This window comes from Trichosurus vulpecula, chromosome 2 (genome assembly GCF_011100635.1).
Source record: "Trichosurus vulpecula isolate mTriVul1 chromosome 2, mTriVul1.pri, whole genome shotgun sequence".
NCBI lineage: Eukaryota > Metazoa > Chordata > Mammalia > Diprotodontia > Phalangeridae > Trichosurus > Trichosurus vulpecula.
The window spans coordinates 252,114,991-252,140,195 of NC_050574.1; the positions used below are offsets into that span (position 1 = coordinate 252,114,991).

At 38.1% G+C, this 25,205-nt stretch overlaps 1 protein-coding gene across 1 annotated transcript in view; it reads right to left on the bottom strand.

Moving 5' to 3' along the window:
- TMEFF2 (transmembrane protein with EGF like and two follistatin like domains 2) overlaps positions 1–25,205 on the bottom strand; it is a 297,660-nt gene that overhangs the window by 118,829 nt on the left and 153,626 nt on the right. Inside the window, exon 5 of the mRNA XM_036742671.1 lies at positions 19,705–19,801. Coding sequence (XP_036598566.1) covers positions 19,705–19,801 — 97 coding nt within the window. The remainder of the gene's footprint in view (positions 1–19,704; positions 19,802–25,205) is intronic.

The following is a 25,205-nucleotide window of genomic DNA, read 5'->3' on the forward strand; positions in this document are numbered from 1 at the left end:
ATGTAGGTCAGAGCCTATATTATCTAATTCCAAGGCTGGTCTTCTTTGTGAAGCCTCTGTTCACAAAAAAAAAATCCTAGTCTTTTGATATCCTAGACATGTGGTGCCCTGTGGTTCTTCAAGTCTCTTCTATTCCTTTCTGAACTATTTTACTTGTACGAATGCTATGACTTTAGGCAATAGATTTAACCTCTCTGTACCTCTGTTTCTTCATCTGTTAAATGGGGATAATAATATCTGCCCTACCTACCTACTTCACAGTCTTGTGATGATCAAATGTGAGAACAGATACAAAACACTTTAAAAAGTTTAAGGTTCTATAAAATATAGTTTTGTTATTAATTTGTGGACTCTTTTAATAGAACCACTTCCCTCTGCTTACTTCAAAAGAAGGGAAAGCCTTCCTCTTCCATATAACCTATCCAAGAATAAAAAAAAAGAATACAAGAGGATCCTATTATAACATGATTATTTATTTCATTGATTCGGACATGACATTGTCCACATTTTTTCTTTTGCAAACACTGTAATTATGTACAAGGGAAACAATAATATGACATAGTTGAATCAAGAGAGGCTTTTAATCCTGTCTTTCAGCATCCACATCATTAATAAAAGTCCTATTTGATCTGTTTTAATTGGAATTGGAGTTGATATAAGTCATCATGGCATGGCAACTAAAAAAGGCTCCTTGGCTGCAACATACTAACTAGTCAATCAACTTAACAAAGAAACCAACCCCCCACAAAAACTCACAATCTCCAAAAAGAGAAGTGGCAGTCCTTCTGGTCAGATCATATCCGCAGTATTACACTCACTGCTGGGTGCCACATTTTAGGAAAGGCATTGATAATAAACATTTTTAAGCAATTATGTATTAGAATCTCTCTTCATTGGTGGAGATTGCTTATTCAATGCTGCAAGTCTAGTTGAGGGTTAGAGTTAGTGAGAACTAAAGAGAAGCTCTTTTGGCTTCCAGCTTTGAAAGAATATATACCACATTCCAACTTCTCTTCAGGTCCCTAAAAGGAAGAAAAAGCATTAGGAAGAAGCTGATATGATGGTGATTGTTGATTCTTCTAAGTGTCAGCTTCTCAGTCTTTTTCTTCCTTCAGGGACTGAAAAGAGGTTGGAATCCCCTGTCTTCTCTCTTGAAAGTGAAAGCCAGAAGATCAGTATCTCTTCTCTCAAGCTCTTACCAACTTTATCCCTCACACAGGCCTGGAATATTGAATAATCAGTTTCTACCCATGAGGAGAGATGTAAGCAATTGGCTCTTTGAGCCAAGGGTTTCACTTATCATGTGCCAGGTACATCCCCAAGTACTCGGGATATAAGACAAAAACAGAATAGTTTAAATGGGAGGTAATTTCAGAAAGAATGTTCCCTGGGAGAGGCAGAGAGGGGAGAACAATGAAAAAACACCTAAAAAACTTGTAAAAGGTGGAATTTGAGCTAAATGTGGAGGGAAACCCAGGAAATTATGAGGTGACAATGAGGAGGGAAAATATCTCAGGAATTGAGGATAGTTAGTGAAGAGTCAGAGAGATAGGAGAAGGAGTGTCCTGTGTAAGGAATAGCAATAAGGCAGGTATTGATGGGTCGAATAGTATGGTGAGGAGAGCAAAGTGTTAGAAGACTGGAAAGATAGGAAGGGACTATATTATGAAGAGTTTTAATGTGATAGATAGCAATCAAAGTAGAACTACCAGGATGGTATGAAGGGAAGACTTAGAAAGGATAATTGTCTTCAAGTATTTGAAAGGCTGTTGTGTGAAGAACTATAATATTTGTTTAGCTTAGCTCCAGAGGGTAGAACTAGGAGCAAGAAGTGAAGGTTATCATTACAGGTCTGCATAAGAAGAAACTTCCTCACCATTAGTACTGGTCAAAAGTGGAGTGGATTGGAATAGGAGGTTCATGGTTTCCCCCTGCACTTCCCACTAAGATTCTGTTATCATTTTATTCAAATCAGCTGATTACAAAAGACAATATAGTAAATGATTTTAAAATTACAAGTCAGTAGTCACAGGTAACTTCCTCCTTTTCTCCCTCCCTTCCTCCCTTCTTCCCTTCCTTCCTTCCTTCCTTCCTTCCTTCCTTCCTTCCTTCCTTCTTCCCTTTACAAACAAAATAAAACAAAAACCAAGACCAGATAAGTCTCATTACTCTTCAGGCTACACTCAGGAGTTCTTCCATGGCCCCACTCTTCATCCTGAAGCTCACTGGATTCCTGGAATTCACATATTGGATGTATTTTCCCCAATTCCCTCTCCCTTAGATTGGAAGGTTACTCCCAGACCCACCATTTCTCAATCCTCTCCAGGCCACACCTAGAACTTCTACTATGATGCCATGCTGGGTAACATTGCCTTCCCCCTTTTCAGTTTCCTTTTTATGTGTTGTCTTCTCCTATTAGAATATAAGCTCCTTGAGGGCAGGGACTGTCTTTTTTTTTTTCTACTTATATCTGTATTCCTAGAACTTATGATAGCATTTGGCACATAGTAAATGCTTAATAATTGTAGTTGACTGATTGACTGCTAAGCTGTTTCAGGTCACGTATTTGAAAGTACTAAGCTATTATGAATATAAAATATAGAGGGATATTACAAATATCTATATTAGTAATGTGTCTCCTATTTTGTATATTAATAAAACTGTTGGCTATGTTCAGAGAGCCTCTATAGAGAAAGCAGAAATGTTTTATAACCTGTCTGAATTATTGCCTCTCACGTACCTTTTAATATTTGTGGGTTGTAAGTAGTTTTATCCTTCTTGCACGCCCATCACCTCTAAGGCAGGGACCATTTTTCAATAAGTCTTTGTATCCCCAGTACTTAGCACAGGTCCTAGCACAAAGTAGGCATTTAATTAATAACTGTCAGAGTAGATTACCTAGCTTCCATCCTTCCTTCCTTCCTTCCTTCCTTCTTTCCTTCCTTTCTTCCCTTTTCCTTCTTCCCTCCCTCCCTCCTCCCTTCCTCTCTCCCTCTCTTCTTTCCTTTCCTCCTCTCTTTTCTTTCTCACTTCCTAAAAGAAAAAAAAAACTTTTATAAAGCAAAACAAAGCAAAACTAAAACCCATTTATTTAATTTATTAAGCATTTATTAAGGACATAGATTTTCTTCATCCCCCTGGATAATTAAAAAAAACCAACTATAGGAAGTCCAGGTTATGAATAAGGAGTATTATATTGAATCAAAGTCTTTGTAAAATATAAAGAGAACTAAGAAAGCAGACTTCATACCCTCTTCTGGGATCTTCCCAAGTTAATCATCTTGTTTATCGATGTTCTATTTGAAAGTTATTGATGAATAAATGAATAGGCTCAATCCTGATTAATCTTAATTTTACTTTGTGTCAGAAACTAGAAAAATCAGATACTAGCCTCCATTCTAAGCTATTTTCTTTTTTTTTAATCATAATACCGATATTTCACTTTCCTTTTTTTTTTACCGTAATAAGCATTTATAACTTCAGCAATATCGATTTTGGGGGTAGTTAGCTGCTGTACATGTTTCTAAGATTTGTACAAACATCCTATAATGCATATTTCATTTGTTCAGGAATGCATTTGGATCACGTTGCTATATTTTGCTGGAGCTGACATTCATTTGCCATTTAGAAGAACCTACACTTATGGTCTATTTATGTTTAGAGGTAAATGACTAAAGACCCAAAACAGTTTCCACTCAATGTTTTTAAAATTGTGAGAATAGTTTCTTTATAAAAACTCCCTGAAATTCAGAAAGATATGCTTATTCTTCATTGTCTGTCTACACACAATTTAAATGTGTCCAGTGACTCTTTTGACCTTTACTTAGACTTGAATGGATCTATGTCCTTCTTGATGTTGGTATGTATTCCCAAAGTGCAAAATCTGGTTCATCCATACCTCCTCTTATGTAAACCTTTTATCTGTCCTTAAAGACAACAACAAAAGTCTCTGCCCTCAAGGTACTCACTTTCAATTGGGAGGAAAGACATTTATAATTATAAGTAAATACAAAATAAGTACCAAGTGAATATAATTTCAGGAGGGTTGAACTAGAAGCTGTGTGGATGGATGGGTAGGAATCAGGAAAGATCTCATATAGGAAGTGCCACTTTGGCTGAGTTTTGAAGAAAGCTAGGAATTCTAGTACATAGGTATTAGGCACAGGGGAAGAAGAAACATATTCTAGCCATGAGGGAAAGGCCATATAAAGGCATGGATATGGAAAATGCAATGTTATATAAAAGGAACAGCAGGTAAGTCAATGTCTACAATACAGAATGGATGAAGGAAGGGAAGTAATGAGTGGTAAGCCTCATGGGGTAGAAAGGAGCTAGACTATGATGGGCTTTAAATATCAAACACAGATACATATTTTATTTTAGAGGCAACTGAAAGCCAGTGGAGGTTTTGAAGCAGGTTAGTGATATGTTCAGGCCTGTGCTTTAGGAATATCACTTTGGAAAATATATGGAGGATGAATTAGAGAGTGAAAAGATATGAGGCAGCTTTAATTTTTGGAAATTATAGAATGCTAGGATTGGAATCATAGTATTCCCCTTCACTTCTCTGTGTGTTCCACTCCTAATTCTCTGGACTTCCTTCTCCTCCTCATCCTTCTTCTTCCACGAGTTCTTAGCATGTTCCACGATTCTTAGCATGAAAGGTCCCTCTTCTCCTGTAGACTTTCTCATCCTGAAAGATCCACCTGCCCCTGGAGTCCCTTCCTGAGTGATCAGTTCTTTTTGGAGCCTCCATATTGAGGAAGCACAGCAGCCAATTATGTTAAAATCTTTAGTCCTATCCAGGCTCCACTTCTGATACTCTAGGCTTCTTTCTCCAACAAGCCCTCATTTGGCTACCTTCTCCTAGCCACCATCCACAGCTCTCTCTTTTTGGGTTCTTTTTACCTATTGTCTTTCCTCATAAGAGTGTAAACCCCTTCAGGGCAGGGACTGTCTTTCTTTTACTTCTATGTGAATTAGCATAATGTATGGCACATTCTAAGTGTTTCAATAAATGCTTGTTAACTTGGCTTGTTTTTGACTTGGAGGAAATTAGGGCAACAAAACCTTCTACTACATGGGCTACCTTTAAGTCTCTTGATATTACATGGAAATCAATGGAGCACTCAGGCTGTCCATTTGTTTTCCCTTGCTTTCACCACATATGGCCTACTTTCTCTTCTTTGATAAACTCTTCTATGCCGCTTTGTGTTTGCCAATTCATCAGTAGTAGTGTTCTGTGGATTGCTGATGGTCCTGGCAAGAAACTGTTCCCACTTTCTGAGGATTAGCCTAGCTAAATATGGAGAGACTCATCACCAGTAGACTGCCCACTAGGTAATAAAGATTTCAGTCACCACAAACCTGAATAATACTTCTCTAACCCAGAGGGCATTTGGATTGGTGTTAACTTTTGAAATAATAGATTGTTTTTGGACCTAGTTATTAAACTCACCATTGTAAAGAGTACTGACAATTTTGAAGTGGTAAATAATAATCTGAATTTTTAAGCTCATCCCATTGAGCTTAAACATCGATTCAGGGAGATTAAAAAAAAAATTGTTTGCCATCCATAACAATGACCAAATCTAGAAAGACTAAAGGGTAAGTATAATTTTTCTGAGTGAGAAGTGCTCATGGATCTGTTTATTGTTATTTGGTCTTTTCAGTCATATCCAACTCTTCGTGACCGCATTTGGGGTTTTCTTGGCAAAGATACTGGAGTGGTTTGCCATTTCCTTCTCTAGTTGATTTTACGGAGGAGGAACTGAAGGCAACAAGGTTAAGTGACTTGCCCAGACCCACACAGCTAGACAGTCTGAGGCCAGATTTGAATTTAGGAAGATGAATTTTCCTGACTCCAGTTTTGGTAGTCTATCCCCCTGTGCTGCCTCCCCCAAAAATTTGAACTCAGGAAGATGAATCTTCCTGACTTCAGACCCAGAGCTCTATCTACTGTACCATCTAGCTGCCCATGAATCTGTTACATTCATATTAATCCAAAGATTTTGATAAAATGAGAAATGGGTACACAGCATTAGAAACCAGACCTCTTAATACTACTGAGGAGATATATTAGGGCAGTATCTCTATAGCAGTAATTATTACACATTTGAGTCTCAGCACCCTTTTGCCCTCTTAAAAATGACGGAAGACTATCAAAGAGCTTTTGTTTTTGGGTTATATCTATTGATATTCACTCTATTAGAAACTAAAACATCTTAGTATTATTATGAAAATGGTTTTGACCTCACAAACTCCTTGAAAGGGTTCCTTTCAAGGGCCACCCTAGCATTTCCCAAATCAAACTTTGAGAATTGCCTCTGTAATATAACTTAGAAATCCTTGACATATGGGTCAAATTCCTTTGGCACATAAACTAGTTACTACCACAATATTCCTGTCCCCATGACCTGTATCAAGATGTGGCATGTAGCATAGGCTCATGGGATCATATATTTAGAACTGAAAGAAAATTTAGAGGCCAGTTAATCCAAACCTTCATTTTACAGATGAAGAAAATGGGTCCCAAAAAAGTTAAATGATATGCCCAAAGTCACACAGGTAGTAAGAAATAGAGGTGGGATTTGAACTCAGGGCCTCTGATTACAAATACATTGCTCTTTCCATTGTAGCATGTTGCCTCTCTTGGGGGCTAGAGAGAGGAATACAAAGGGTAGAACAATTTCCATAAAAGATATGGTTTGTCTAACTCTCAGGAGCTCAGCAGCCCCTACGCATGCAACTCCGTTAATGGCATACTCAACACTCTTTACTCAACAACTCACTAGTGCCACCCTTTGTTGAGCCACTCTTTCGGGGCAGCTAGGTGGTGCAATGAGTAGAGCACTGACCCTGGAGTCAGGAGGACCTGAGTTCAGATCTGGCCTCAGACACTTGACACATGTACTAGCTGTTGTGTGACCTTGGGCAAGTCACTTAACCCCAATTGCCCAGCCCCCCCCCCCGGCCCCAAATAAACGATCATTAAAAATAAAAGTTGTCAACATGGTGTCAGAACCTAAGAGGAGATGGAGACTTGTAATAGACAGCTTTTAAGAGTTGTATGATGTGTCACTTCACCCGTTGGGGAGTTCTAAAACCTGACATTTAAAAACAAACAAAAAAATCTTTTTGTAATGGAAAAAAAACAAAAACACAGCACTTCAAAATTGGAAAGGACCTTGGAGGTCATTTAGTCTCACCTTTACCTGATCAGGAATCTCCTCTAAAATATTCTCAACAAATAGTGAGCTAATTCTTTTCTTAACTTGTCTTAAAAAAAGACAGTAAAGGGGTTACTCACCACCTCCAGAGACAAGACTGTTTACCTCTGGAAAGCTCTACTTTGCAATAATAGAATCCGGAAGCTAAGAACTGAAAGGCACCTTAAAGGCTATCTGGAGTAACCTGTCTTTGACTAAGAAGCCACTTTCTTCTCTAAACTTTGATTACTGAAACCTCACAAAATATCTTGGGGGTTTATGGGCTAGATTTCTTTTTTTCCCTTTTCCCTACTTATTCTATAATTGAAGAAAAAACTGGAACAATTAACTCTTTTGTAGTTTCATTTATGATGTTTTGAAATACAACATTGGAAAACCAGGCTTTGATAAAGCCCATTAGGATTCAAATGAGCTATCTGACCATGCCTTAAATCCAAATCCCTCTGACTCTCACTGATGGGCAAACAATAGGTCCTATCCCAAGCCTTACTAGGTCATGTTTGGGTTTTGATGGTTCAGAGTGAATGTAAATAGCAATTGTCTCTGTTTTGGCCAGAAATCTGGAGGATTTTCACCTTCGAGATTGGTTTAGTTTATTTTTTTTACTAGGTAAAAAAGGCCATTTTTTGCCTCATTTCTTACCTAGACTTCTTCACTGAATAGGCATTGCTTCAGACAAACTGTGACATGAGAAAGACCTTATCTTACAAAGGCTGAGGTCTCCCCCTGCCTCTGGAGCCATCTCTAGTCATCCCAATCTATATCTTACCACTGGATCCAGAAGATTTAGTGGTAGAGAGGGAGGCTCCTGACTTTGCACTGCCCTCCCTCACTTAAATCCATTCACTTGCAAGCCAAGATATTCCCTTCCTGAAGTCATTGGTCTTTTTTTCAGAAGGAAGGATAAACAATAACAACTTTCCCCTTCTCCTAGTCAATGAACCTTCAACTTCAGTCATCCTAGACTCTTACCATTACTTCACACCCCTCATTCAAACAGTTACCAAGTCTTATAGATTGTGCCTCTCTAACAGGTCTCACATTCATCCACTCTCTCCACTTAACCCAAACACTACACTCGTTCAATTCTATGTCCATTTTTGTTCTCCCTACTGTTCTGTCACTTCTCTATTCCATCCCTCATACAGTTGCAGATAATCACCCTGAAGTATAGGTCTGACCATGCTCTGAAGGTACTTCCCTACTCAAAAGTCTTCAGTGAGTCCTTATTGCCTATAAGATATAAACCCCCCTATTCTGACATTTAAAGCACTTTACAATCTGGTTCCCACTTGCCTTTCCAAGGCTTAAATCCATATTACTATGTTTCAGCCATTCTATGTTCCAGTCAAACTAAAACCCCTATACATTCTTTAAATTCAGTATTTCCTCTGTAAACTCCGTACATTTGTACAAGCCGAACCACATGCCTGGAACGTACCCTCTCCTCTGACTGTCAAAAGGAAAATAATAATAATAGCTAAAATTTATATATCATTTTAAGGTTTGCAAGGAACTTTACATATATTAGCCTATTTGTTCCTCACATCATCCCTGTCACAGTTGGTGTTATTATCATCTCCATTTTACAGATGAGGAATATGAGGTTATATGGAGTTATGTGACCTGTTAGAGGATTAGTGTCTGAGAAGGGATGGGAACTCAGGTGTTTCTGAATCCCAGTCCAGCACTATTCCACTTAAAATTGAACTACTGAATTAAGGGGACAAAATAAGGATTAGAGATACATAGATTCAAACCTGAAAGGGATGCAATTTAGTACAACCACTTCATTTTATAGGTGAGGAAATTGAGACCCAGAGAGAGTAAGTGATTGCCAAGGTCCCATGGGCAGAGGAAGCACTATTTGAACTACAAATCCAGTAATTTTTCTTAAAAAAAAAAGGGGGGGGGACAGAGCCAAGATGGCGGCTGGTAAACAGGTACTAGAGTGAGCTCCGTACCCGAGTCCCTCCAAAAACCTATAAAAAATGGCTCTGAACCAATTCTAGAACGGCAGAACCCACAGAACAGCAGAGGGAAGCAGGGCTCCAGCCCAGGACAGCCTGGATGGTCTCTGGGTGAGGTCTATTCCACACGGAGCTGGGAGCTGGGAATGGAGTTGAGCAGAGCCCAGCCTGAGCGGCGTGGACCATCCAGACCAGAAGCCGGGCAGAGGGGGCCCTAGCGCCCTGATTCAGTGAGCTGCAGCAGTTACGAGACTTCTCAACCCACAAACACCAAAGACTGCGGAGAAGGTTAGTGGGAAAAGCTGCGGGAGTGGAAGGAGTTCGCCCTTAGGCTTCCAGCCCGGGGGGGGGGGGGGGGGGGCAGCGGAGGTGGGGCAGCTACAGCTGTTGTTACTTCCGGCTCCAGGCCCACCTGGTGGGAGGAATTAAGTGGCAGATCAGAGCAGGAGTGCAACAGCCTGCTGAAGATCTAAGCCCAGTCTGGACTGGGGGTTCTTGGGGATGGAGTAGTGCGGATCTGACAGAGCTGGCACCTCCCCCCCAAATGTGGAACATAGAACTCGTTAGTCTTCAAGCAGTCATACCCCACTGAAAAACTCAAGGGTCAAGTTAGTTGGTTGGGAATATGGCCAGGCAGCGAAAACACGCCCAGATTCAGTCTCAGACTTTGGATTCTTTCTTTGGTCACAAAGAAGACCAAAACATACAGCCTAAAGAAGACAACAAAGTCATAGAGCCTACAACAAAAGCCTCCAAGAAAAACATGAACTGGCCCCAGGCCATAGAAGAACTCAAAAAGGATTTGGAAAAGCAAGTTAGAGAAGTAGAGGAAAAATTGGGAAGAGAAATGAGAAGGATGCGAGAAAACCATGAAAAACAAGTCAATGACTTGCTAAAGGAGACACAAAAAAATACTGAAAAATACACTGAAGAAAACAACACCTTAAAAAACAGACTAACTCAAATGGCAAAAGAGCTCCAAAAAGCCAATGAGGAGAAGAATACCTTGAAAGGCAGAATTAGCCAAATGGAAAAGGAGGTCCAAAAGACCACTGAAGAAAATACTACTTTAAAAATTAGATTAGAGCAAGTGGAAGCTAGTGACTTTATGAGAAATCAGGATATTATAAAACAGAACCAAAGGAATGAAAAAATGGAAGACCATGTGAAATATCTCCTTGGGAAAACCACTGACCTGGAAAATAGATCCAGGAGAGAGAATTTAAAAATTATTGGACTACCTGAAAGCCATGATCAAAAAAAGAGCCTAGATACCATCTTTCAAGAAATTATCAAGGAGAAGTGCCCTGATATTCTAGAGCCACAGGGCAAAATAGAAATTGAAAGAATCCATCGATCGCCTCCTCAAATAGATCCCCAAAAGAAATCTCCTAGGAATATTGTCACCAAATTCCAGAGCTTCCAGATCAAGGAGAAAATACTGCAAGCAGCCAGAAAGAAACAATTTGAGTATTGGGGAAACCCAATCAGAATAACCCAAGATCTGGCAGCTTCTACATTAAGAGATCGAAGGGCTTAGAATGCAACATTCCAGAGGTCAATGGAGTTAGGATTAAAACCTACAATCACCTACCCAGCAAAACTGAGTATCATGTTCCAAGGCAAAATATGGATTTTCAATAAAATAGAGGACTTTCAAGCTTTCTCAGTGAAAAGACCAGAACTGAATAGAAAATTTGACTTTCAAACACAAGAATCAAGAGAAGCATGAAAAGGTAATCAAGAAACAGAAATTGCAAGGGACTTACTAAAGTTGAACTGTTTTGTTTACATTCCTACATGGAAAGATGATGTGTATGATTCATGAGACCTCAGTATTAGGGTAGTTGAAGGGAATATGCATATATATATATATATATATATATATATGTTTATGTATATATATGTGAATGTGTATATATGTATATATCTATGTGTATAAGTATGTATGTGTATGTATGTGTATATATATATGTGTGTTTATATATATATCTATATATATATATAGATATATATATATGTAAAAGAGAGAGAGCAGACACAGGGTGAGTTGAAGATGAAGGGAAGATATCTAAAAGAAATAAAATGAAATTAAGGGATGAGAGAGCAACATACTGAGAGAGGGAGATAGGGAGAGACAGAATGGGGTGGATTATCTCGCATAAAGGTGGCAAGAGGAAGCAGTTCTGTGGGAGGAGGGGAGAGGGCAGGTGAGGGGGGAATGAGTGAACCTTGCTCTCATCAGATTTGGACTGAGGGGGAATACCATACATACTCAGTTGGGTATCTTACCCCACAGGAAAGAAGAGGGAGGAAGATAAAAAAAAATAAAAGAGGGGGGATGATGGAGGGGAGGGCAGATGGGGGTGGAGGTAATCAAAACAAACACTTTGGAAAGGGGACAGGGTCAAGGGAGAAAATTCAATAAAGCAGGATGGGTTGGGAAGGAGCAAAATGTAGTTAGCCTTTCACAACATGAGTATTGTGGAAGGGTTATACATAATGATACATGTGTGGCCTAGGTTGAATTGCTCGACTTCTTAGGGAGGGTGGGTGGGAAGGGAAGAGGGGAGAGAATTTGGAACTCAAAGTTTTAAAATCAGATGTTCAAAAACAAAAAAAAGTTTTTGCATCCAACTAAAAAATGAGATACACAGGCAATGGGGCGTAGAAATTTATCTTGCCCTACAAGAAAGGAAGGGAGAGGGGGTGATAGAGGGGAGGGCTGACTGGGGAACAGGGCAACCAGAATATAAGCCATCTTGGAGTGGGGGGGAGGGTAGAAATGGGGAGAAAATTTGTAATTCAAACTGTTGTGAAAATCAATGCTGAAAACCAAATATGTTAAATAAATTTAAATTAAAAAAATAAAAATAAAAATAAAAAGGGGGGGGCGATAAAAGCTCCATTGATGCTTTTGATGATGGTGACTTTCTGATTTTTCTGTCCCCATCCTCTAAATAGACTTCACAGAACTCCTTATAAGAAAGTCAAACAATATAAATCTTCCATATAGGACCTAGAACCTGAACCAGAACTACTCAGAATAAATAAGGTACCCAGGTAACATAAAGCCTCTTGTCATAAATTTATCTATTCTCTGGCTAATGTCATCATATTTGCAACTACAAACCCTTTGTCTTTGGTTATCTAGGTTTTGATTTTTTTTTGAAATGTTTAAAATGATGGCATAATGAATAGAGGGCTCGCCTGGAAGCCATGATGACCAGGGTTCAAGTCCTAACTCTGACAAATACCAGCTATGTGATCCCAGGCAAGTCACTTAACCCCTCAATACTCTAAATAATTTCTCAAGAGCATGATTTGTAGAGAACGTGTCAACCTGCTGATTTGTAGAGGGAGTTTTCTTCAAATCCCCTATAACAGGGCTGTCCAATCTTAGGTTGTTAGGTTTTTATTGAAACAACAAACAATATATTTTGATTTGCCTTTTTAGCTAGAGCTCTGCCTTAGCTCAGCTTCCTTTACTAAAGCATTTATGTAAATTGCTATGCTTGTAGGCAGCATTAAATCACACTGCAGGTCTCATGCCTGTGGGCTGCTTTTTGGACTGCCCTGCCTTATGTCAAGGAAATCACAGACCCAGTTCCTATCTCTGTGCTTTAAAAAGAAGAGGGCAACTTCTTTAAAAACCAAGTAGTAAAGTTCAGTCATTAGTCCCAAGGTACAAGCCCAAATTTGAAATGGCTGCAAATTCATGTATTTACTCTTGTATATAAATAACTGTAAAGGGACATTTAGAAGAAGTAAAAGGACAGAGAACAACACCACAGAAGCTGAGTGCATCGGCAGGCTGAGGAAACAAATTGGAAGGGGAGGACTTCAGAGTCAGTCTAGTCTTGCTAAGATATGATCTTGCTAGGAGTGAATAGCATAAATGGTGCCCTAGAATTTAAATATCAGCTGAGCATGGCTTAGAAAAAAGGTAGATAAGGCCTTAATTAGTGATACAAAAACTAGTAATACTAAAGTTAGACATAAAGTACTCGATCCCTCAAAATGGAGTATTAAATTACTCATCTAGAGAGTGAAGTCAAGGGATTTTTTTTCTGGTCTAAATATACCCTTTTTAAATGGATAAAAGCATTAGCTTATACTAATAATAACTCACATTCATGTAGAACCTTTTAAGGTTTTCAACGCACCACAAATATTATGTCATTTTATCCTTACAAGAATCCTGGGAGGTAAGTGCTATTGTTATTCTCATTTTATAGATGAGGTGGTAACTAAGTCAAATATAAGTTAAATGACTTTTCCAGGGTTATACATATCTGAGTGTGATGCAGACTTAGGTCTTCTTGATTGTAGTTTCACCACTTTATCAATTGTGCCTCTTAGCTGGCTGAACTATCCTTGCTTTTCTCAGTTCCCCAGATCTGAAGGAAGTCTTTTATTCTACCTGCAAATCCATGGCATATTAATTAAAAATGCTAACCCTAAAGAAAATGAGCATACTTTGATATGATTTGTGAACCAGCGCTAGCTCCTAGTGATCACCACTTCTTCTAAGGATGACCAACTACCTGACTAATCATTTGCTCTAGAATTTTGTCTCTATCAAGCTAAATCGTTTGGAATTTCTAGAATCGTGATTTGCCTCTCTCCTGTTTCCTATTCTCCATGACTCCCCAGAGATTACTGATCAGTAGCTCAGGAGTCACCTAGGTAGTTCTTCCATTCTTTTAGGATATTATTTGTCTATATCTGGAAACCTGACCTCATTTTTTGTTCCTTTATTATCTCCTTGTCTCCCTTGGAATTCAATTCGTCTTTAACTATGTTTGTTTTTACCGTTTCCTGTGTGAAAATCATTCTTCTTGAAGAAGAGATGGAAGCAAAGTAGGATCTGAGCAGTTTTCCTTTTTTGATGTTATCTGTTAACATTACAGAGCAGTGGGCTTAGGATCTATCTAAAACAGCAACAATAACAACGACAAACAAACACAACCCAAATCTTTTATTTTCATGTCTTAGATTTTTAGCCTTCTTTACAACGTTGAAACCACTCTTTTTTTCCATTTAGTCTGGTTATATGCGACTCCTATCTTTTGCACAAGTCCCTTTAAAAGTCTCAATTTATTAGGGATTCCTATTGTGGCCACACAGTTTTCTTTCTCTTCCTTTTCATTAGGATTATTTGCATTTGTATTATTAAAATTTTCCTTTTGAGAAGGTCTTATGCTTCTTGAGTCATTCTCTCTCTCTTTTTTTAAGCATCTCTAGCCACAGGATTATACCTATTATTCCTTTGAACTGTCTGCAATATATTTTTATGAAGTCTAGGGCATGAATCTGATTTTGCCCAACATTCGTTTCCTTGGCTATTGTGAATCTCAAATCAACAGGCCCAGTTCTTTTTATGTGCACTCAAATCCTGTGCCAAAGGGTATGCATGGTCACTGCCACACAGCAGGTATTCATGAACTCCATAACTCCAAAAGCATTAAAGGTGGGACTAATGCCAACCACATAGCATCTCTGCAGGGGCAAAATGTTTCACAAATTAAGGTAGCAAGATGTTAAAGACTTAAAACTGAATAGTTTTTATAAGATGTATTTATGAAAATAGATGCCAAATCACATTTTTAAAAAAAAAGTTATAGACCATGAATGGGCTGAGAGAAAAAATAAAATAAAACTTATGCTCACTTTCCCTTCCAAACTATTTTAGGTTGCAAGAAGCCTATTCCTTTCATTTTCCAAAACAGCCATAAATAAGAATACTACAGTCTAATACTGGAAAGATGATTGTTAATGCTTTAAAAATAAACCCAAGTACTGCTGAGAAATTAATAACAGTAGAGGACAATACGATTTTGCTAATGGATTCTGAGTGGTGTTTGGAAAAGAATGACAAAGAAGAATTAAAATAGGCACAAGAAGCTGCAAAATGAAAGTCTGAAGCAAAGTAGAATTGTTTTAATTGTCCTTTTATGTCATTAGTAGCCCAGCCACATCTGCTCCCACACCTGTGCTCCCCTCCTTGATCTACTCTGACACTCTGGAAGTGTTGGGCAGGCAGCCAGCTTCATAGCCACTCCTCCCCATCATCAGCCTCTGCTACTAGCTCCCTTTTCTCTTACTTATAGTGAACCAAGTATCCACCCTAGGGCTCAGAACTACTCCTGATTGATAGGACAAACTGAAAGTTCTAGGCTAATTACCTCATAATAACAGTTCCCAGCTCGGGGGAGTAACCATTGACCTACTTTGGACTCTACCAAGCTAATCCATCAGGGAAGATAATTAAGGGAACATAGTTCTGTTTCTAAAACCAACCGAATATCAGAAGCTTTGCTTAAATCAGAAGCGGGTATTACTCATTTTGTAAGACCGGAGTGGTATTATTTGGGTATTAATATATGCTCAATTTTGATGTGATTAATCTCAAGGTACATGCTCTTCTCCATCTTGATAAATTTTGATTTGACAAATTACATTTGAGAGGCCATGAGATTTACATGTGCACAGACTATAACTTTGTGCATTCTAGAAAGGAAGAGACATAACATCTTACCTACCAAAGTAAATCTTTTGAAAAAGGGGAAAAGAAAGTTAAAATAAATTCATCTCCAAATAATCAAAGTGTGTGTGTGTGTGTGTGTGTGTGTGTGTGTCTGTGTGTGTGTGTGTGTGTGTCTGTGTGTGTGAAAACTCAACAGGAGTTTAATTATAAAATAGAACAAACACCATCCAGACTTTAAATCAATCATTTTGGAAGCTTGATTCTACTGTTATCATACTATGTTTTGGGGATAGACATCTGTACTTGCTGCATATTAACACTTTCTCCTGGGACAACCTTTCAAGCAATTGTCCTTCCTTCCTGACTAACAAAGTCCCTTCTGTCTTTATACAGAAAGGCTGCTTTATTGATAAAGGCTGTCTACTTCCTGATTTCTACAGTCCTGATGCTTTCTAAAGGAAGAAAATAAGGCCTATGAGAAAAACTAGCCCAGCCCAATGAAATGATAGAACATGAATGAGGCACTTGTATCAGCCTATTTCATTAGTCATCTGTTCTCTCAAAAATCAAAAGGTGCTAAAAATGTTACACATTGAGTATCATGATTATTAATGTGTAGTCTCCTTGCCAAATATTCCCTTTCCAATTCCCTACCTCCTGTTGCCCTCCCTCTGGTTTTTCTCCCTTCTATTCCCCTTCTCCAGGCTGACTTACTCCCTACTTCAAAAGCTCATTTAATTATTAAAACAGGACCAGTGGATTGTGAATTGATATTTTAATTCTAACAAGGATTTATCTTTATCTAAGAAGTGACTCAATATCTCTGAGTAATTCAGCGCAGATCTTACTGTGAAACAGGAGCTGTTATTAATTTCTTAGGCCAGGATAAAATTCTGGCAATTAATTTCACCCTTATTTCAGGTGATTAGAGATTCATGATCACCTTGTAACTTGGTAGAGGTTATTTACTTGGTTATTCCTACTTAATAGTAAGTAATCTGATAAAATTTTCATCTATATGATGGTAGTTTGACCAACATCATATAAAAATATCATGATATGCTTTCTGAACTCATTATATAAATGATATTTCCTGTCCTAGAAAAGAACTAGTCATGGCTTCACATAAAATTAATTTGATATCGATTCAATTCAATTCAATGAATATTCTGTTGCCATATATATATATGTATGTGTGTGTGTGTGTGTAAAATCACTCCCATATTTTTCTCTTCCACTTTACTATAACTTTTTTCTATGCTCATATTATTTTCTTTAATATCCTTTTCTTGCGTCCTTCCACTATGCTCTACTGCTTTCCACAGCGATGCTTGAGTACAATGAGGTAACATGTAAATGCATTTATGTAACAATACCATTGCTTGTATCATTGTCTAAGCTATTTCTTATTACTTATGTTTAACTATATAAACATATTAATTATATTCTATTTAAACCATCACAACTTTGTAGTTTTGTCTTGAAACTGCAGTGGTTTGGAAGGCTCCCTATACTTTTAGCCCTCTAACCTTCACAACTGGGACAACTTAAACTCCATCTGTCATTTCAGTCCATTCTAGACTTAGAAACCTGTCTTGTCCTCTGGCATGCAGGAAGAATAGGAGAAGCTCCAGGCCAGTAATTCAGCAACCCAGTATCAATTTAACTTTGCTGCTTACTCAGGTTCTGACCTTATGCCTTGGTTCTGTTAATTGGGTTCTTGGTTGTATCCCCATAACAATGGCCCCCAATTCTTAACCTAAGGTTCATTAACTCCATTTCCCACATTCTTAAATGCTCGTCTTGATTCCCTGCCCAGGATTAGGTTTTTTTGTTTTTGTTTTTCTAGGAACAGGGTACTGTCAAGTTCCATCATGGAACTTTACCCCCTCCCCCACTTACATGTCCTATCATAGATTGGATTCTTTCTGTCTTATATCCTGGATGAGTCCCTGCTATCTTCCATCTAACTCTTCCACTGCCAATCACTTTTAGCCTAGACACCTGTCTAATATCTGCTGTCACAATCCCCCTACTTACTTGATTAAAGAAGCCATCTACCTATTGCCAACTGCAGGACCTCCCCAAATTGACTACACTGCCTTATAAAACTCCTTAAAGAGTAATAGTTCAAATTATGCTCAGCTTCTTTGTTATACAATATGGAATCCTCAGAAGTGGAAAATAAAATCCTGTCACTCAAACAGGACATTAAGAAGATAATAAGAGGACTGAAAGGAAGGGCAGCACTATTTACAAATTTCATGTTTCAGAAAAATTTAAAAATGTCATTTTCAAAGAAATCCACATTTCAAAAAAAAAGTAATGGACATTGCTAACACAATAATGTTACCATAGTTATTATGTTCAGTACTCAGTATTTATTATACACATATTAAGTTACTCGTGGACTCAAATCCATCAGGGAGAAAAAAAAATAGGGGAATCAGTGCTTTAGCAGTCATTAAGATACTGAAAATCCTTTCACCAAAAAGAGAGTATTCAACAACTTTAAGACAGCCAACTCAAAACCCCTTCCTGTCTCTAATCTAGCTTATTTTGTTTAGTTCTTAATTGACTGGTGGCTAGAACTGACTGACAGGTTTGAAAAAAAAATCCCTTGGATTCTCTTATTCAATTCATCCCAACAAATATTAAGTGCTGAAGGTGTAGAGGGCATTGGTTCTACAAAGATGACTAAAACACAGTCCCTGACCTCAAGGACTTTTCAATCTGATAAGGCAGATAAGACATGTGTGAAAACCACTATTACACAAATTGGACAGGTATATAAAAATAAAGGCAGAGGACAAGTCTATTTCATGTGTTATGATAAAATTAAAGGAGGATGAGAATGCTGGAGTAGGTTGGGGTTGGAGATCAGGAAAAGTGGTTTCATGGAAGAGGTGCTACCTGAAATGAGTGTTGAAGGAAGGATAGATTTTTATCTAGTGAAAAATTTTATATCCTGGGGGAGTACGATTCTCTAGTTCAGTCAGGGAGCAACACTCTGGGTTGGGAAAAACAAACAAACAAAAAACCAAAACCAAAGCCAAGGACAGTGAGTACCCCAGTTTAGCTTATTCATAAAGTAAGTAGAGGAGAGTTGTGTGAGTTAGGGCTGGAAGGGTAGATTGAAAGCAATCGGAGAAGGCCTTAAGAACAAGAGTTTGTACAAATGATGCCCAAATAGCCTTAAATAGCTTGTCGTTTATATAGGCACCACTTTAAACATAACAACTTAGCCTGTCATTTGTATAGCTACCACTTTAAACGTAACAACTGTTTTAAAAATAACAACATAAACATACTTACGTATAAACAAAGAGAGATGAAGAAACTAAACATTAGGGAGGTTAAGCACCTTTTCCCTGGTCACTAGCAAGTGTCAAGAGACAGGATTTTAATCCAGATCTTTCCTGACATATTTAGACTTATATCTTCTAGTTTCTAGAAGACTTCAAGCCCAGAGACTACCATCTCAGTTGTTTTTCAGTCATGTCTGAGTCTTTACGACCCCGTTTGGGGTTTTCTTGGCAAAGATACTGGTGTAGTTTGCTATTTCCTTCTCCAGCTCATTTTACAGATGAGGAAACTGAGGACTAAGGAGTTGTGTAGGACACTGAGAAGTTAAGTGATTTGCCCTGGTCATATATCCAGTAGGTGACCAAGACAGGGCTTCCTGAATCTGAAGCCAGCTCTCTTCTATATGGCTCTGGGAATGTCTATATATATGCATACATTTGCACATGTGTATGTATTTTGTGGGGGAGGAGGTAACTTTGTTCCTGTGACACTTATATGAAGTCTTTAATCTTATTGCATTTTGACTTCTTTTTTTCTGAGGTACAATGGAAATTACTTAGGATATAAAAATTCTCATTTTCTTCCTGGGAAGGGGTCAAATAAGTTATTTTGAAAATCTCTAACATGAATTTGTTAAAAGGATAGAAAGTAATCTCATCAGCAGAATTTTCCAATCATATAATAATTTCTTAAATGCCAAACATATTACCATACGTCTTCTGCATCTTCATCACACTCGGCACCAAACTGACAAATGTCACAGGTGGATGTCTCCTTTTGGCTGGTTTCTCCCGATCCTTCATTGACTATAGGATACAAACCAGAAAGAATACAGATAAGTATATATAATGAAGAAGAAAATGATTTTTATTTTAGTGAGGTAGCCTATTTTTCCACTGAAGTTGTTGGAATTTACTCTTCAGAAAGAGAATGATAGTCTCTAGATTCAATGATAACCTTTTCGAAATTCAAGGGCAGTGAGAACTCTAAAAAAACCCAAAGAAAGATATATGGTGACTGTATATTTTTTTACAAACAAAAAGTGTTAAGTTGGATTTATCAAACGTGATTGGAAAAACTTTTAATAGCAGATAATTAAGATCTACTTAAAATGTCTATCTCTCTTAAAGAAGGTATGTGGATTTGATGAAAAAATTTATGGTGTTTTCTATTTTTTCCCTTTCAAAATAACTTCTGTTTAATGTACAATGTCTGTTGCATAAATAAAAAGTATTATGTATACAAGTTCTAGGAAACAGTCATTAGTTGGCAGCAATTTATTAACCCTAATTTCTTAAATGGCAGTGCTAGAGAATGAAGTAATTAATAAATTCCACGACAAATCCTTTACGGTAGTTTCCTATGAGAAGTATATAGGTACACAATTTAAACAAAAATTGAAGTAACTCTCAATCAACTGTGTTCTTTTTCTTCAGAAGAAAAAATAGGGGGGCAGAGCCAAGATGGTGGCTGGAAAGCAGGGACTTGCATGAGCTCCCCCTCCAGGTCCCTCCAAAAACCTATAAAAAAGTGGCACTGAACACATCCTAGAGCTGCAGAACCTGCAGAATAGCAGAGGGCTCCAGCCCAGGACATCCTGGATGGTCACTGGGTAAGGTCTATCCCATGTAGCTGGGAGCGGAGCAGAGCAGAGACCAGCATGGGCTACGCCTGGACAAACCAGACTGGGAGCCAAGCAGAACAGGCCCTAGTGTCCTGAATCAGTGAGCTGTGGCAGTTACAAGACTTCTCAACCCACAAACACCAAAGACAACAGAGAAGGTTAATGGAAAAGCTGCTGGGACAGAGTGAAAGGAGTTTGCAGTTTGGCCACCTCCCCAGAGGCAGCAGAGGTAGAGCAGCTTTGGGGCAGAACTACAGCTGCAATTGCTTCCAGCCCCAGGCCCACCTGGTGGAAGGAATAAAGTGGCAGATCAGAGCTGGAGTGCAGAGCCTGCTTAAGATCTGAGTAGAGATCCAGGTTGGCAATTATTAGGGGAGGAAGAGTGCTGGTGTGGCAGAACTTGCTGTGCAGAAATATCTCTGAAAACAACAACGCATCCCCTCAAGCTTGGGAAAAAGTACTCTCTATGCTACAAGCAGTCATAACCCGATGAAAAACTCAAGGGTCAAGAAGATGGCTGGGAACATGGCCAGGCAGTGAAAATGGACTCAGATTCAGACTCAGACTTTGGAATCTTTCTTTGGTGACAAAGAAGACCAAAACATACAGCCAGAAGAAGTCAATGAAGTCAAAGAGCCTACATCAAAAGCCTCCAAGAAAAAACATGAACTGGTCTCAGGCCATGGAAGAGCTCAAAAAGGATTTGGAAAAGCAAGTAAGAGAAGTAGAGGAAACATTGGGAAGAGAAATGAGAGTGATGCGAGAAAACCATGAAAAACAAGCCAATGACTTGCTAAAGGAGACTCAAAAAAATACTGAAGAAAGTAACACCTTAAAAAATAGACTAACTCAAGTGGCAAAAGAGCTCCAAAAAGCCAATGAGGAAAAGAATACCTTGAAAGGCAGAATTAGCCAAATGGAAAAGGAGGTCCAAAAGACCACTGAAGAAAATACTACCTTAAAAATTAGATTGGAGCAAGTGGAAGCTAGTGACTTTATGAGAAATCAAGATATAAAACAGAACAAAAGGAATGAAAAAGTGGAAGACAATGTGAAATATATCATTGGAAAAACCACTGACTTGGAAAATAGATCCAGGAGAGACAATTTAACAATTACTGGACTACCTGAAAGGCATGATCAAACAAAAAAGAGCCTAGATATCATCTTTCATGAAATTATCAAGGAGAACTGCCCTGATATTCTAGAGCCGGAGGGTAAAATAGAAATTGAAAGAACCCACTGATCGCCTGTTGAAAAAGATACCAAAAAGAAAACTCCTAGGAATATTGTTGCCTAATTCCAGAGCTCCCAGATCAAGGAGAAAATACTGCAAGCAGCCAGAAAGAAACAATTTGAGTATTGTGGAAACATAATCAGAATAATACAAGATCTAGCAGCTTCCACCTTAAGGGATTGAAGGGCTTGGAACATATTATTCCAGAGATCAATGGAGCTAGGATTAAAACCAAGAATCACCTACCCAGCAACACTGAGTATCATGCTCCAAAACAAAATATGGATCTTCAAAAAAATAGAGAACTTTCAAGCTTTCTTGGTGAAAAGACCAGAGCTGAATAGAAAATTCAACTTTCAAACACAAGAATCAAGAGAAGCATGAAAAGGTAATCAAGAAAGGGAAATCATAAGGGACTTACTAAAGTTGAACTGTTTTACTTACATTCTTACATGGAAAGCTGATGTGTATAATTCATAAGACCTCAGTATTAGGGTAGCTGAAGGGAATATATATATATATATACACACACACACACACACACACACACACAGAGTGCACAGGGTGAGTTGAATATTAAGAGATGATATCTAAAAAAATAAAATCAAATTAAGTGATGAGAGGGGAATATATTTAGAGAGGAAGAAAGGGAGAGATAGAATGGGGTAAATTTTCTCACATAAAAGTGGCAATACAAAGCAGTTCTGTTGGGAGGGAATAGGGGGCAGGTGAGGGGGAATGAGTGGATCTTGCTCTCATAGGATTTGACCTGAGGAGGGAATAACATACACACTCAGTTGGGAATCTTACTCCACAGGAAAGAAGGAGGAAGGAGATAAAAAGGGGGGATGATAGAAGTGAGGGCAGATAGGAGGAGGAGGTAATCAAAAACAAACACTTTCAAAAAGGGACAGGGTCAAGGCAGAAAATTGAACAAAAGGGGATAGGATAGGAAGGAGCAAAATACAGTCTTTCACAACATGAGTATTGTGGAAGGGTTTTGCATAATGATACACATATGGCCTATGTTGAATTGCTTGCCTTCTTAAGGAGGGTGGTTGGGGAGGGAAGAGGGTAGAGAATTTGGAATTCAACGTTTTAAAAGCAGATGTTCAAAAAAAAAGTTTTTGCATGCAACTAGGAAGTAAGTTATACAGGCAATGGTGCATAAAAATCTATCTTGCCCTACAAGAAAGTAAGGGAAAAGGGGATGGGGGAAGTGGGATGACAGAAGGTTGAGTTGACTGGGGAACAGGGAACTCAGAATATATGCCATCTTGGAGTGGGGGGAAAGTAGAAATTGGCAGAAAATTTATAATTCCAACTCTTGTGAAAATTAATGCTGAAAACTAAAAATATTAAATAAATAAATAATGATTTAAAAAAAGAAGAAAAAAATAGGTTGTTTTAAAAGTTTATAATAGAGTGGATTGAAAGAGATTATTAGCTTATTAACCTGACCTAACCTTTCAAATAATTTTTTTTTGTTGGAGAGGTGTTCCAGTTAAGAAATTAATCGCATGTCCTATTCAATCCAATAAATGCTTATTATACTATTATAATATAATATTACTATGCACTAGCAATTAAGCTGGGCCTGGGCACATTTAGTTAGGGTATAGGGAAGGGATATATTTGAAAATGAAGGTGATGCCAAAACAAATGATATCAATAAATAACCCTGAAGTTTTCTTTACAAGAGGCATTTTACCAATTCATCTACCCCTTAATCACTCTTTGCTAAGTAAGAATATATTTTAAACAATAAAGTCTTTCAAAAACTTATGTCAGGGAAAAGTAAAGTGTTTTCAGTAGAAGTGACTGTTTTAGAAACTCTACGTTGGAGATGTTAATTTCTATTGAAACTAATAGATAACACTTTTAACAAAGAAAGAGAAAATATATTTGCATTCACACCATGCCTACCAAACTCAACATATTCCATTTTAATGTAGCATTTTCTTATCACTCCCTATTTTAAATGTCTTTTGAGAGATTTTTAAACTATATATATATGTAGACTACTGTAATGGCAAGCAAAATGGGACTTTTTGTTTTGCTCTTTTTTTCTTTTGGAGTTCTAGTTCTTCTTAGCACTAAGGCAATCAAGTGCCTTTGATTGAGACTTGCCTTTGTTTGAATCAAAAGTCTTTGATTGAATCAAGAGTCTTTGATGACCTGCTTAAGTTACAAGAAAGCCTGGCTGTGATGCCCTCTGTGGGCTGATCCTGAAGAAGTGCATGTATACTCTGAGGTTAGGATTTCGCTTGGGGCTCACTCATTGGAAGAGCATTCCTTTGATTTGGGCAGATGAGACTCTGGGTAGCCATTAAGGAGCACCTCCCCTTCCACTGGCTTTGAAAACCCAGAGGTTGGTAGTTCTCTCTCTGGTAACTGTGTATGTATTGCTATGGACAGACAAAAGCCATGTCTGCTGATTTGTGTTATTAGCTCTGTTTATATAATTTCTGCTTTTAATTTCTCTTTGTGTTTTCTTTGAAGTTTGGAGTGCTAACTTATTCCTCTGAACTAAGTTAATGATACATGTATGTTTAATTAAAGTGAGATTGTAAACCCCTTAAAGTTGCTTTCCTTAGAAAAGCAGATGAAATAACCTGCGCTAGCAGCCCTCCTGTGTGCTGGTGTAATTGGCTGTATATCTCCACAGCAGCTGCAAGTTTCATTGTTGTTGCAACTACTTCGTTCTCTCTTTCCTTATTCCCCAGTATGCAGACAAGTATATTGATTTTTTTTTCAGGACACCTGATTTATTTTCTCTATTTTGATATGATAGTTGTTCATTTTCTGAGGTGATTACCTTTTCTTTTTATTCCTGTCTATCCTGCCCACATCCCAACACCCTTTGCTTTCTTCTGAGCATGTTTCACCTTTCTTGTCTTGCCTGGAAAAATCACAAGTTAGAGTACAAGAAAACTTGCATTTGTGGTATATAGTTGCTTTAAAGTAAACTTCAGAGATCTTAATATACTTATTTTTGCAGAAAAAGATGAGAAAGAACTTTATGCTCTTCTGAAATACAGAGTACTTATCTTATTATCCACTCTATTACCTTAATACAGGCAAAGTGATTACAGTGGACCATGGGGAAAACAGTGCGTTAGGGCATACACCTCAGGGGAGACTTAACAGCTGAAGTCAGTCTCTTTATGGTTTTCTTATTATTAATGCAATATAGAAGCTGCTAATGTGAACGTTCTCCTCAGTGTTAGTGAGATTAGTAGCTTCTCAAATGTATTTCCTATCATTCAGGAAATGTGCAAACATGGTAGGAAGGTTATACATACAAACTGAGCTAGTTCTGGGACAATGTTTGTTTCTGCAGCAATGG